The 15219-nt window shown below is 44.2% G+C and overlaps 1 protein-coding gene across 4 annotated transcripts in view; it reads left to right on the top strand.

Annotated features, from left to right (window-relative positions):
• TGFB2 (transforming growth factor beta 2) overlaps positions 1 to 15219 on the top strand; it is a 99912-nt gene that overhangs the window by 50074 nt on the left and 34619 nt on the right. For all 4 annotated transcript variants that reach the window (XR_008509866.2, XR_010140470.1, XM_002809444.6 and 1 more), the window contains one exon: positions 10396 to 10559. Coding sequence is in view for 2 of the 4 variants with exons in the window: in XM_002809444.6 (XP_002809490.1) it covers positions 10396 to 10559 (164 nt within the window). In the remaining 2 variants the exon portion in view is untranslated. The remainder of the gene's footprint in view (positions 1 to 10395; positions 10560 to 15219) is intronic.

Below are 15219 nucleotides of genomic sequence, written 5' to 3'. Positions count from 1 at the left end.
TTATGTTAAATTGCTGTGACTTGAATGTCAGCAGTGTTTGGGATGTGGTAGTGAAATAAAATCCATATCCAGTGTGCCAAGACAAATTTCAGAAAACCCCAAAACACAATTGTCTTGGTTTCTTGCTGGCTGTGTCTGTGCACACACAAATAGTAGCTAGTTATTGCCCTCCAACCACTCGGTGGGTTGCTTGTCTTGCCACACTCTGGGGAATGGCTAATGAACCCCAAACTACTTCCTTCAAAGCTAGGGATGTCAGGAATGAGGGGCCACTACACACTCATTAAGCATGTCAGAAGTCCACACCAGTCACTGCTGAGCTGCAGGAAAAGTGCAGTCATTTCTGGAAAGGGAAATGAGGGGGTTTGTTCTGTTCATTCTATGGGCTTGGGAATAAGAGCTAGGGGATACCACTGAGAACAGCAGCACTAGGCACCAATGTATGGGGATCTGAAAGACCCTGGGCAATACTGGTATTAGTAAAGTGCTTCTCACTGGGAAACTTTCACACTGGGTGAGCCCCCAAGTCTCCACATCAGGTGCGTTCTCTTAGGGAGTATCCGTGAAAATACTATGGCCTTGCATTAAAGTTTTTCAAGCTTTATTGCAAGGTCAAACTTATCTCTAGTGGAGGAGGAGCTGCTGCCTTGTTATTTTATTTGTATTTTGTTGCCACCACGCTCCATTGCATGTGTTGGTGTTTCTGCCTGGCGTGGTAGTCATGCCTTCAACTCAGGGCTCCTTTGCACAGAAGGCAGGATATTATACTGAAAAGCTTTTGATTCAAAGGCTAGCCTCACTTCGACTTTAGCCCAAAGTTATTTTACTTTCCTCACTCTTGATTTCTTTTCTTTTCCTATTTTTTTTTTTGTTGAGAGGGAGTCTCGCTCTGTCGCCCAGGCTGGAGTGCAGTGGCGCAATCTCGGCTCACTGCAAGCTCTGCCTCCCGGGTTCACACCATTCTCCTGCCTCAGCCTCCAGAGTAGCTGGGACTACAGGCGCCCGCCACTACACCCGGCTAATTTTGTTTTGTATTTTTAGTAGAGACGGGGTTTCACTGCGTTAGCCAGGATGGTCTCGATCTCCTGACCTCGTGATCCGCCTGCCTCGGCCTCCCAAAGTGCTGGGATTACAGGCGTGAGCCACCGTGCTGGGCCTTGATTTCTTTATCTGTGAAATGGGGATTAAAAAAAGGCTTTTGCGGTGATGAAGTTAGTAAAGATATTATAAAATGAGAAGGGAACATAAAATAGAATTCTGAGCCTGCAGTGAGATCAGGTCATTCTTTTTGGAGTAGGAAAGGTAGGATGGACATTTTTCATTCCTCTCTAGCTAGTTCATGACACTGAGTAACCAGAAGGGAAGCCTGGTCAAGCGCATTGTGGTTAGACTATCATAGCCTAGGGCAGAAGTTCTCAAACTTGAGTGTAAAAAAGAATTGCCTACTATTCACCGAGTAGGTCTAATATGGAACCAAGTAACAAGCATATTAATAAGCCCATCAGGTGATTCTGATGCTGGGGGTGAGTGAACAAATATCTAACTAACATAGTGGAATTTAGGGGAGAAAAACAATTTTTGGAGGCTCCATCGGTGGAGAGCATGATGTAACGGCAGAGCTGGAAGTGGGCTGCGAGGCCATCTAGCTCACCCTGCCACCACATTCAGGAAGCCCCACTGCATCTTTTGGGACAGACTGCGCCTTGTGAGTACACAGGTTCTTGCAGGGAGGCCCGTGAGGTGTGATCTCTCACAACCTTGAAAGAGAGTGAGTTGTTTGGTTTCTTTTTTTTTTTAATCTTCTAAATTTTTAGAAAATTATTTTTATATTGAGTCAAACTGTGGCTCCTTGGCTATATAGAAAGTAAGTCCCTGAAATCTTTGAAATCCCTTGAGATTTGATATCCCTAAGTCTTCCCTTCTTCTATCTGAGTACTACCAGTTTCTTTCAGTGAGGGGTGCTGATCCTGGCTGTACATTTAAAATCATCTGAGGAACTTAGAACTAAGTCCACCCCAGTCAATTAACTAGACTCTTAGGGACTTCAACCCAGGCATCAGGATTTTCAAAGTTCCTCGGTTGATTAACATGTGCAGTCAAGGCAGACTACTACTGCAAATCATAGAGGAATCCTATTTTTCCAGTTTAAGAGCTTTAGCACTCTTCCTCTTTTCTCTGTCTTACTCTTTTTTTCTAGGTATAAAGCCTAATCCAAAGTTTAGGTGCTTGAGCTGGGTGCAGTGGCTCACGCCTGTAATCCCAGCACTTTGGGAGGCCGAGGCGGTGGATCACCTGAGGTCAGGAGTTTGAGACCAGCCTGGCCAACATGGTGAAACCCCATCTCTACTAAAAATACAAAAAATTAGCCAGACGTGGTGGCGCGCACCTATAATCCCAGCTACTCAGGAGGCTGAGACAGGTGAATTGCGTGAACCCAGGAGGCGGAGGTTGCAGTGAGCCGAGATTGTGCCATTGCACTCCAGCCTGGGCCACAGAGCGAGACTCCATCTAAAAAAAAAAAAAAAAAAAAAAGGCCGGGCACGGTGGCTTATGCCTGTAATCTCAGCACTTTGGGAGGCTAAAGCAGGCGGATCACGAGGTCAAGAGATTGAGACCATCCTGGCTAACACGGTGAAACCCCGTCTCTACTAAAAAATACAAAAAATTAGCCGGGCATGGTGGTGGGTGCCTGTAGTCCCAGCTGCTTGGGAGGCTGAGGCAGGAGAATGGCGTGAACCCGGGAGGCAGAGCTTGCAGTGAGCTGAGATCACGCCACTGCACTCCAGCCTGTGCGACAGAGCGAGACTCCGTCTCAAAAAAAAAAAAAAGTTTAGGTGCTCCTTTGTCTTTCTGTATTTCTTTGTAGATTCCTTTTCTTCTGTCGTATATTTCAGCAGTTCTCAAATGTTAGGGTACATAGGAATTGCTCAAGGAGTTTGCTAAAATGCAGACCACCATCCACACTCTTTGAGAAAGATTGTTATATAGGATCCATATAGCCACTGCAATCAGCAGGAACCTGTGCTGCTTTGTAAGCCTCGTTTAGCTTTTCCCCTAGGAGGGGGACTAGCTTGGACTTGATGTTGAGGTAATTGGTGAGTACCTCAGGCAGGAGGATAAACAAAACCTCCAGGCCACTACCAATTCCGTTCATACCCACACCTTCTGTGTTTCACTTTGAACTACTGACCTTTCTGGCTTATTTGGGAAATCCCCCACAAGGACACTGAGACCAGTGCTTGTCTGTCCTTGACGATTGTGGTCAGTGCTGACTCCAAGAAAGCTGATATTAAACACTAAAGCCTCCTTCTTCTTTTCCCCGGACTTTATCAATCTGCTTTTAATTGTTAACTAGGACTGGTTTCACCAGCTAGGAGTCAACCAGTATGTAGTCACACATTGGTTCTCAAACTTTGATGAGATGGTGCATCAGACTTTCCTGGATGATTCACATTTATCATGGATTCCTAGGCAAGGCTGATGCTGTGGGCCGGGAACCTCACTTTAAGAACCACTGCTTTAGCAAATACAGCAAATACCCGTAGGTTCTTGACCCAAGCATTTCAACATTCACACACTTTCTTCCTGCCAGTTTTGTGGTGTAACCAATCTAAGAGAGAATAAACAATAGATAGATGACTGAAGCATTGCCCTCCGGAAGGGCTGAACCCTAGACATCACTGGGGGACTTCTTGCAAGCCTCAAATCTACATTCTGTTTCAGAGCTCATCACATATGAGTGACATTGTAAGACCTTTATTCAGTTTTGTTTTTTTATTAACCTTTTCTTTAACTTTATTTTGAAATGATTCTATTCTATTTTATTTTTTGAGATGGAGTCTTTCTCCATCGCCAGGCTGGAGTACAGTGGTGCAATCTCGGCTCACTGCAACCTCTGCCTCCCAGGTTCAAGCTATTCTCCTACCTCAGCCTCCTGAGTAGCTAGGACTATAGACGCCTGCCACCATGCCCAGCTAATTTTTGTATTTTTACTAGAGACGGGGTTTCACCATGTGGCCAGGATGGTCTTGGTCTCTTGACCTCGTGATCTGCCTGCCTCAGCCTCCTAAAGTGGTGGGATTACAGGCGTGAGCCACAGTGCCTGGATTATTTTAATTTTTTTAAGAGACAGGTCTCACTCTGTTGCCCAGGCTTCAGTGCAGTGACTCAATCATGGCTCACTGTAGTCTCACCCTCTCAGGCTCAAGTGATGCTCCCACCTCAGCCTCCCAAGTAGGTGGGAGTACAGGCACATGCCACATCACCCAGCTAATTTTTTATTTTTTAATAGAGATGGGGTCTTGTCTTGCTTTGTTGCCCAGGCTGGTCTCAAACTCCTAGACTTAACCAATCCTCCCACTTTGGCCTCCCAGAGTGCGGGATTATAGGCATGAGCCACTGTGCCAGGCCTGAAACAATTTTAGACTCACAAGAAATAGCAAAAATAGTACAGAGAGTTCCTATGTACCCTTCAACAGCTTCTCCCAATGATAATCACAACTATAGTATGTTTTCAAAGGGGATGGATACCCCATTTACCATGATGTGATTATTAGGCATTGCATGCCTGTATCGAAGTATTTCATGTACCACATAAATATATACACCCTTACTAGGTAGCCACAAAAATTAAAAATTAAAAAAAATTAGTGCATATAAAAACCAAAGAAATCCAAGCCTAGTTAATAGTATTGTACCAATGTCAATTAAACTTTTTAATAAAAATAGTCCTAATATGAACATTGTAGTGAAAAGTGAAATTGCTTGATGCAGAGCTGTTTAGTGGAAAGTTAGGATTTCTCTTGTCACCTTTTCTGATGGTCAGGTTTATAGTAAAACAGGTGAAATGTTAAAGGATAGTGGTGGGGAGTCTGTGAGAACTTTGGGGACTGGAATTTCTCCCTGTTCAGTGGAAAGGAATTAGAGTATATAGCGTCATTTATAAACTGCCCCAGGACGCTTAGCTCCTCCTGTTCTTTCTCTCGTCTTCTAATTTAGTCTGTCAGGCTATCAGAGCACTCTCTCTCGGGGGCATTCATGAAGGGCCTACTGACCACTTGGCAGTTCTGTTGCGCTATGGCAAGGGAGGCAGGGAGGAAACTGTGTGGAAATTTGTGCTAGACCCAGCGCTCCAACTTTCCATCTGCTTACTTATATAATCCTGACAATATGACCCAATACATACGAGGTAGAAAATTATTTACTTCATTATATAGATGAAGAAACAGGCTCAGAAAAGCCAGATAATATCCCTGTTGCTAAGTAGCTAGGAACTGGTTGATTCAGTTCAACCAGTTCATTCTTAACTGGATTAGAATTCAGATAGCCTTGAAGGTCCTTCAGTATGTAAGAATCCTATAACTATATGAGGCTTCGACAGGGCTAGCTACAAAATTTGCAGAATCCTTTTTCAATATGAAAATATGGGGTCTCTTGTTCAAAAAGAAAGAAAAGGAGTACTATTGAAGATGCTAAAATATAAAACTTTTTCCTTTGTTCCATGGTCTCCCTCTCTCTGTCTCTCTCGCTCTCCAACTGTCACGGTGTTTTTTTATGTGCTGTTTGATATTGTGCTCGCTTGGGCATGGGGATGCTCCCAGAGTGACAGGAGACTTTCACGGGGACCTGAGACCCTTGCCCTAAAACATGTAGCCCAGCAGCTGCTGGGGTCCCCCTGCCACAAGCCCACAAGATTGATAACACATTGAGCCAGGTATCTCCCTTCCCATGGGACTGCCACTTCAACCCATAGGGTTGCATACTCTGTGCTGGGATGTGCTTGGTACCTGGATTAAGAGGGTGCATGAAAATCTCAGCAATCACCCACTAAAGAACTCATTCATGTCACCAAAAAGCACCTGTACCTCAAAAAGTATTGAAAAAAATTTTTAAAAAGGAGTGGGTGAGAGACATGCTTCTACTGGGTTGCTCCCTGAACATTGTGGCACTGCCAGTTTGTGGTGGGGATAGCTGCCACCAGGCTTTGCCCTGAAATGGCGTGGGTTGTGTGCCTGACCCTAACTGTCATTGGGTGGAGGAAAACAGTGACCACTGGGCAGGCCAGGTAAGGCAGGGTGAGATTGGGGACACCAGAGGGCAAGGGGTAGGAGGCAGAGAGTCCTGGGCAAGTGGACAGGTGACAGGAGGTGGGATGGCACAGGGCTGAGGTCCCCAGCCCTCTGTGCATGCTCCATTGTCCCATAAGACCTTGCTTACAAAGCATCAATTCAAAAATAAAATGATTGAGGATTTCAAGATGGTGACTAGAGAGGCCACAGAGCACTGAATTCAGGTATGAGACCTTTCTGAGGATGGAGACCCTGTGCCCCTGTGCTGGCCACACGCTCATGAAGTCCACCCTGGGCTGTAGAGAAAAACTATAAGGAAAGATTTGTGAGTTCAAAGTACTTACATACAATAAGTTGGTAAATTTTCTGGAGCAGATACAAGTCAACATATAATGTTTATACAGTAGTATGTGATTAAGTGCTGTATTTAAGCTTTTTGTATACTGTTACTTTGGAAATTAGTGACTAGTTAGATTTTCTCAGGTTTTTTTTCTCTCCCTTCCGTCCCCAAAATATGGTTTTGCAGGCATGTGTGGCCAAGGTTGAGGTGAGGGGGACACCACTTGATGACATACTGGAATCTTCTATGTGCAAAATTTTCCCTGGGAGGAAGGCCCATGAGAAAGCCTGGGAGGAGGACCAGAATCAGCCTCCTGGTGTGAAATCCGAAGGGTTGAAGGAAAATCGATTTGATTGAACTGAAAAAGTAGGTCAGAAATTGAGAGAAGGAGCGGGCCAGGATGTGATTGTGGATAAGTTGGCAAAGGTCAAGCACAAGTACCTGACCACCTGGCAATGGAATAGGAACTGGGATGCGCATTACAGAGGACTTTAGTGAGAACTCCCATTCCAAAGCAGGAAATGAGTTCTTGGAGGAAGCAGAGGAAAAAGCTCCATCCCTCCAAGACTAAGTGGGTGGATCAGAGCTGCACAAGCCATTAAGCCCCTACCCCGAGCTCCCTCAGTGGAGGGCGGAAGCCTGCCGCTTCCCGACTGGGCATCGAGGGGCCTTTTTGGGTCTCCCTGCTCCGCGTACAGGGCGTTTATGAAGTAAAGGCAGGGTCGAAGACTGTGTTAGAGCAATTGACAGCAATTTTGTTTTTTCCAAATGAGGAGACATTTGGCCAGTTGCTCACGTTCCTCAGCCAGCCAGGGGGCTTGTGACCCAGAGCAGGTGACAGCACAGGACAGCTGGCATCAACTCCTGGAAGGGGTAGTCGGTTCTTCATTTGACAGTTTTTACCACACTGTCATATGCTGCAGCAGGAGTACAGGCAGGGAAGGCTGCCGGTTCCTCCTGGCCTGGTCGCTTCGCTGTGGTTACAAGACTAAAGCAGTGGCTGATGGGGGCTGCTCAGCAGTCCTTTCACTGTGTGTGTTAGCTATTTCTACTTATAAAACAAGGACCAAAAATGCAGATTTGTGTTATTAGACAGTTGAAATATAAACAGCCTAAATGCTTATAAGAGCCAGAGGGGAGGAGGGCTGTTTGCCAATGTATAGGAAGCCCAGCTGAACAACTGTACTTAACTAGCAAGCTACTCCTGTAAATATTTGCAAACTCCCCTTCAAAGCTCAAAAGCCTAGGACAGGATCATTGGACGATTTGCTTAGAAGAAGAAGAAACAAAATTGACCTCATGGTCTGAGGAAGCCATAAAAAGAAAGAGTGTGGATGGGCAGAGGACCAGAAAAGGGGGGAAAAATGGTCCAAAGTTTAATAAACACAAAAGAGATAAAAATAAATCTCAAGAGCACTTATTTACAAACTTGATGGAAGGATAAGATTGAGGCGGGTGGGTGTGAAAGATGGGTGTTTGTGAAAGTGGAAGAGGCCTGCAGGGATTCCACTGAAAGAGGCGGGGAAAATTGAATGAGATGTTTACTCTTCCTAACGACAGGAAACACGCTAAATTAGCTTCACTATTCCAGGATGCTCCTTCAAAGATGTTTGAAGCTTCTGCTGTCTAATGCGGAGCCTATGCGAAGATGAATGCAGCATCAGCCTGTGGAAGGTTTTGGCCAAGACGGTGTGCAAAGCCAGAAAGCCTGGCCCCACACTGGCCTAGGCTTCTCTGGGTGTCTGGTCTGTTTTCAGCTGAGCTGGTCGGCATAGGACCAGCGGTTCCAATCATGGGGGCGGGCATATTCCAGAGGAGAAAAAGTTCTATTTGTTCTCAGCAGCTACTTTGTCAAAATGCTGTGTGCTAGGGGGCTCCAAAAGCTTTTCTACGCGTACCAGTGCCACCTGGCCTGGAAGCCGCCCATCAACTAATTCGCAGTGGTGATGCAGCGGATCATCACCACATCTGCAGGAATACTTTTTTTCTTTGAAACCTGGATACTTTGGATTTTTGGGGGTTTTTTGTTTGTTTGTTTGTTTCTGAGACTTCTGACTCATGGGTTATAAAGCCTCAATTCACACAGTCATTTTCTGAACCGGTATGGAGGAGACTGGTGTAGAAATTCCCCGCTTCTCCATGAGCCTGTGTGCTGAGAGTCACACATATATAGGGGAAAGAGGTGCGTTGGGAGAAAGTTCCTATGAAGGAAAAAATTCAGGCTCTTAAGATGAGAAAATGTTGGTGTGTTCCTAGCATCTTTTTTTCTTCAGTGTAATCGTCAGGGCATGGATTTCCCAATAAATCACGGAAGGTATTTATTTCTATTTTAAGATCGGCAAGATGGCTCATTTATTTAATAAGAAGTTAGTGTTGCCAAGAGTCAGATGCCTGAGTCTTTCAAGAGACTCCTGTTGATGACCAACTATGCACACGGGATATTTGGTGAATCCTGTCCAGATACGTGGGAAAGAATAAAGACCTGGCAAATACAGTCTCTGCCCTCAAGATTCTTAAAATTTCACAGGGAAAACAAAATAAACAAACATAATGCAGAAGTAATAAAAACATTTATAAAGAAACATGAACAACTGTGAATGATTATTTATAATGAAGTCAGATAATTGAAGAGTGGGTAGAAAGAAATGGAGCCACTAGAGTTGGATGAAACACTCTGGAAAGGGGAAAGAAAGTGTGTAGGAGACTTTGGAAGAAGATTGTAGAAACATACCTGTAACAAGTGGTCTGCACAGTGTAGGTGCTTAATAAATGAATATTGTATTTGAAAGCATGGAGTTAGACTAGGACCTGCTCTGCTCTTGGTATAGCCTCAGTTGCATATTGAAAGACATTGGCAGATTACAAAAAAAACAAAACAAACAAAAAAGCCAGCACAACTCTAAAGCAACCCAGGAGTTTGATTGATTGATTGATTGATTGATTTTTGAGATGGAGCCTCACCCTATTGCCCAGGCTAGAGTGTAGTGTTGTGATTTCAGCTCACTGCAGCCTCCACCCCCCGGGTTCAAGCAATTCTCCTGCCTCAGTCTCCGGAGTAGATGGGATTACAGGTGCGCACCACCAAGCCTGGCTAATTTTTGTATTTTTAGTAGAAACAGGGTTTCGCCATGTGGGCCAGGGCTGGTCTCAAACTCCTGACCTTAAGTGGTCTGCCCATCTCAGCCCCCAAAGTGTTGGAATTACAGGCGTGACCCACTGTGCCTGGCCTTCCCAAGAGCTTTAAATTGTCATGTACCATCAGCAACTCTGTATTTTACATGGTTTAGAACTGAAGGAATTAGTGCCAATTCTTTTTCTTCATTAGCTAGGATGACCTCCCACCAACAGACATTATCCTGCATAAAGAATTTTAATACTGGATCTGGTATCAGCTAGTACGTGGGTTATACTTTTGTTTATTCAGATTTCCTCATCATAACTTGACTACAGAATATGTTAAGTCATACGTGTGTGAAAAACTAAAATATTGAAGCCAAAAGAGATTCGATACATGAGCCTGGTTAAAAAAAAGATTATTTGGATGACAAACTTTCAAGGAAAAAAAATACATGGGCAAACTGCTGGCCATTAGGAACTATTTTCTTGGCACATCTGATTAAAGTGTATGCAGGCCTGACAGCTCTCTCCAGGCATCAACTGTCATAAACCTGTTCCAATTCAAAACCATCTATGATTTTCCACCAGTCTGTCACCCTTCAAAGGATGGGGTTAACTGCATGCTTTCAAATGAAGTTGGAAGTGGTTTGTTAATCTCTATTAATTTGCTACTCCTGTAACTAAATGCACATGTTTATTTTATTTCTTTTTTTTCTGGTTAAATTGTTAATGGTATTAAATTGGCCGTTGGAAACTAAATTATTCTGTAGATATTTCCCTTATGGTTTCTTGGGATTATCTCACACTGTAGTCTTTTCTGAAAGCACAATGGATTTTATCATTTTCAATGATTGCCCTAATTTTTTACAGATGCCATCCCGCCCACTTTCTACAGACCCTACTTCAGAATTGTTCGATTTGACGTCTCAGCAATGGAGAAGAATGCTTCCAATTTGGTGAAAGCAGAGTTCAGAGTCTTTCGTTTGCAGAACCCAAAAGCCAGAGTGCCTGAACAACGGATTGAGCTGTATCAGGTAATGTTCATTTGTTGTTGTTGTTTTTTTAGACAGACTCTCTCTCTCTGTCTGTCACAGGCTAGAGCACAGTGGCATGATCACAGCTCACTGCAATCTTGAACTCCTGGGTTCAAACGATCCTCTTGCCTCAGCCTCCCGAGTCAATGGGACTGCAAGAGTGCACCATCACACCCGATTATCTTTTTAAAAAACTTTTTGTAGATATGAGGTCTCACCATGTTGCCCCGGCTGATCTGGAACTCCTGGCCTTAAGCAATCTTCCCACCTTGGCCTCAAAAAGTTTAGGGATTACAGACATGAGCCACCATACCTGGCTCATTTAGGTTGTTGTAATGGGCAATCAGTTTGAGGTCTTAGAGTAAAAGAATTCTAGTGTCTTAGATTTTCTTAGCTGATATAAGCCATTCTGTGTATTCACAATCGTGATATAGGCCCTCATTTGCTATTACTGTTCTAGTAATAGCTTGTTCCTAATCACTCAGGAGGGAAGAACCTTTTAGAATGCAGTATTGAAGCTCTGAGCACACTTCCTCAGTTGCATGAACAGCTGGAGTATGTACTCTTGAGAGGGTTTTGTTCCAGAAGTCAACCCCTTAAACTGTAAAGTCAGATAATGTAGGTCTGATTTCTTTCTGGGGAACAGTCAGCTGACCTTCCTTTACTCATCCTATAGCTGTTTCTTTCTCCTTTTCTATGATTTTTCTCTTTGTTTTCTTGTCTTCTCTCTTCCTTTTTCACTTTTTTTCTCCTCTGTTTGCAACCTCCTTCTCTTTATTAACCTTATCCCGTTTCCTTTTCCTTTCTAATTCTACCCACTCTCTCCAATCTACCCATTCAATACACACATGCACACACACACACACATACACACGCACATACACACACGCACATGCACACGCACGCACATACACACACATACACACACGCACACACATGCACACACACGCACATACACACGCACATACACACACGCACATACACACACGCACTTACACACACGCGTGCACACACACACACATACACACGCACATACACACACGCACATACACACACATACACACGCACATACACACGCACATAGACACACACACACGCACATACACACACGCATACACACGCACATACACATACACACATGCACACACACACGCACATACACACGCACATACACACACGCACATACACACGCACATACACACACGCACATACACACACGCACACACACGCACACACACGCACACACACGCACACACACACGCACACACACGCACACACACACGCACACACACGCACACACACGCACACACACGCACATACACACGCACATACACACACGCACACACACGCACATACACACGCACATACACACACGCACACACACGCACATACACACGCACACACACGCACATACACGCACACACACGCACATACACACGCATATACACACAGATACACACACATACACACACACGCACACACACATACACACACACACGCACATACACACACACACTTTCCTCCATTATTTGGACAGCCCTGATGTCTCCTGTTCTCATCTTTCTAGTAGAGTTGAAGTTGGTGGGCAGCTGCGTCAAAATATAATGATGATAATGATGAAATGCCAACTTGCTGAGATTTTCAGAGATGTTCTTAAAAGCTTGTTACCTGAGTGTAGTCTACAGGGCATTTGCATCGGCATCACCTAGGGGCTGTGAGAAATGTAGAATCTCAGGCCCCACCCTAGACTTTACAGAATCAGAATCTCCATTTTAACAAGATCCGCAGGTGCTTCTTGTGCACATTAAAGAACCACTTGAAAAATCCTGAGTCTGGTGCAGCCTTGTAAACAGGCAACTTAAATACACCCTGATGCCATATGAATAGTGGTATTTGCATATAGGGTATAGGTGGGGAAATTTCATCAGGGAGCTGACATTTTGGTGAGGCCTTGAGAAGTATCTATTAAAACCTGATGGGGGATCATCATTCTTGGCAGGAAGGGCAGCCAGTGCAAAGACAGTCTTGAATGGGCTTGCTGAGGGTACCTGATGCATAGTGCTCAGTGCCTGGAGGTGAGGAGAGACTAGGGAGAAGGTGACCCTCCAGAGATAGTGTGTAGAGTGACACTACAGAGGATTAAGAACAAACCCCTTGGGATCCCCGTGATAAGGGGTATATATGTATGACAATATGATTAAAACATGGGATTACTTGAGAAAAAGAAATTGGCATCTATGTGCAGAAACCGCTAGTTTTTCTGGACTCTGATCATTTGGAATTTGTGATAATTAGGATCAAATTTTCTTTGTATTCATTATGAAAATGGAGAACTACCATACAAATGAATATGAGACCTGAAGAATAGTTTAAAATACTTAAAGCAGTCGTTTTGTTTTCTTTTTCTGTTTTTTTGAGACAGCATCTTGCTCTGTCACCCAGGCTAGAATGCAGTGGTGCAATCATAGCTCACTGCACCCTCAACTTCCAGGGCTCAAGTGATCCTACAGGTATGCATCCCCACACCTAGCTAATGAATTTTTTTTTTTTTTTAATTTTTAGTACAGACGAGGTCTCGCTTTGTTGCCAAGGCTGGTCTCTAACTCCTGAGCTCAAGAGATCATCCCACCTCGGCTTCCCAATGTGCTGGGATTACAGGCATGAGGCACTGTGCCTGGCCCCAGTTTTAAAGTACTAGTTCACATGTGTGTTCATGAAGAATAATTCCTACTTATTTAAATAGGCCCTCGAGAACCTGTTTTTGGAGACTTTTAAATCCTAACTCGCATTCTGGGTAGCACCAATGGGCCAGCCATTGCTCGTCGCCGCAAGGTCAGAGAGCATGCTTGTGTGACCAGACAGTATGCAGAGCAAAGAATCAGAAGTATTGTTTCCAATGATACTCACAGCTATACTATAAAGTTTGTACAATGAAGTATTCTTTCTGCTATTATATTCTTTCTCCATTTCACAGAGAATGATGCTAAATCCCACAGAAATTAAGTAACTTGGCCAGGGTCACACAGGTAGGAAATGGCAGGGCTGGGATATAAATCCACCTCTGACTCCCAAGTCCCTCCTGCCCCTCACCACATACTATGCTCTTTCTGGCAAAATTTTCCCTTTCTCTTACCCTTGGGATCAGCCAGAATAGAAGAAGAATAAGACAAACTAGGCTAGAGGATGAAGTAATATTTGGAGGGAAAGCAAAAACTGGTTCCTATGAAAAAAAAAAAACCAGATTAAGGGTAGCTAGATAAATTACAAGATGATTTAAACAAACAAACAAAAAACATGATTTCCTCTCCTTTTTCTTCTCTTTTTTACCAATTAAATCACTCTTAAATTTCCTTCTGTGCTGACGATAGCATCATAGGTTGCTCTTTTTGGCCCTACTTTAGTTACCTGGCTTCAGTAAATTGAAGGCAGGGTCACCTAGGTCCTGTTACCTGTAATGGAAGCTGCTAAGTCACTATTTTTCTGTGGCCCCTTGACCCTGTCCTCTGAGGAGTAGCCTCTGCCAGCAGGCTTGCCAATGACTTTTTTCCTCCCAGGGCCCATCCCATCTCCAGGAAAGGGTGTTTCTCTTGAGGCTGGCAACTTAGAGGACCTTAGTGAGTTCTTGGTAGGTGTGCCTCAGAGGTTTCTGCAGCACCGTCTGCTCCATGACGCAAGCGACATGATCTGCATGGCTTAGAGTCCCACGCTTGAAAGAGGAACGGCCCAAGATGGAAGCTTTTAGTTTGGAGAAGCATGGGCATATTCACTGTCACTATACATGGGTATCTGGAAGGAGAAAGTTCTAGCAGAAAAATATAAAATAATAGCAATTTTTTAATCTTTCTGGGGCTCAGCTATACACCTCCTGAAAGACAAGGTCCAGAGAGCAAGTCAAAGAGATCCTTGAACACCCGAAGAGAAGACAACTCACACACACTTTTGATGGATCAGAAAGGCAGCCTCTTGCCTTTTATTGCTTCATCTAGATTGACTATCTGTAGGGCCACAAGAAATTAGAAGCACTGAATTAAAAGAGGAGGGCTAGAGGAGGACACCGTGACATCAGCATCAGGTCCTTTAGACCAGCAGTCCCTAACCTTTTTGGCACCAGGGACCAGTTTTGTGGAATACAATTTTTCCACAGAGCATTACTTTTATTGTGCACTTTATTTCATTGTAATATATAATGAAATAATTATACAACTCACCATAATGTAGAATCAGTAGGAGCCCTGAGCTTGTTTTCCTGCAACTATATGGTCCCATCTGGCAGTAATGGGAGACAGTGTCTGATCATCAGGCATTTGATTATCATAAGGAGCGTGCAACCTAGATCCCTAGCACGTGCAGTTCACGATAGGGTTCTTGCTCCTTTGAGAATCTAATGCCACTGCTAATCTGACAGGAGGTGGAGCTCAGGCAGTACTGCAAGCAATGAGGAGTGGCTGTAAACACAGATGAAGCTTTGCTTGCTTGCCTGCTGCTCACCTCCTGCTGTGCGGCCCAGCTCCTGATGGGCCATGGACTAGTACCATCCAGGTTGGGGACCTCTGCTTTAGACTAAAGATTTTTACCAGTGTATCACAGTAATGCTATCTCAGATGATCAGACCACAGAAGCAATGCCTGTTGTGGACAAGTTTTCTGAATTTTACCCAGTT

Source organism: Pongo abelii, chromosome 1, assembly GCF_028885655.2.
Source record: "Pongo abelii isolate AG06213 chromosome 1, NHGRI_mPonAbe1-v2.0_pri, whole genome shotgun sequence".
NCBI classification, from domain to species: Eukaryota; Metazoa; Chordata; class Mammalia; order Primates; family Hominidae; genus Pongo; species Pongo abelii.
Note: the sequence above shows the minus strand (reverse complement) of the source record. Positions and strands in the feature narration are given on the sequence as shown.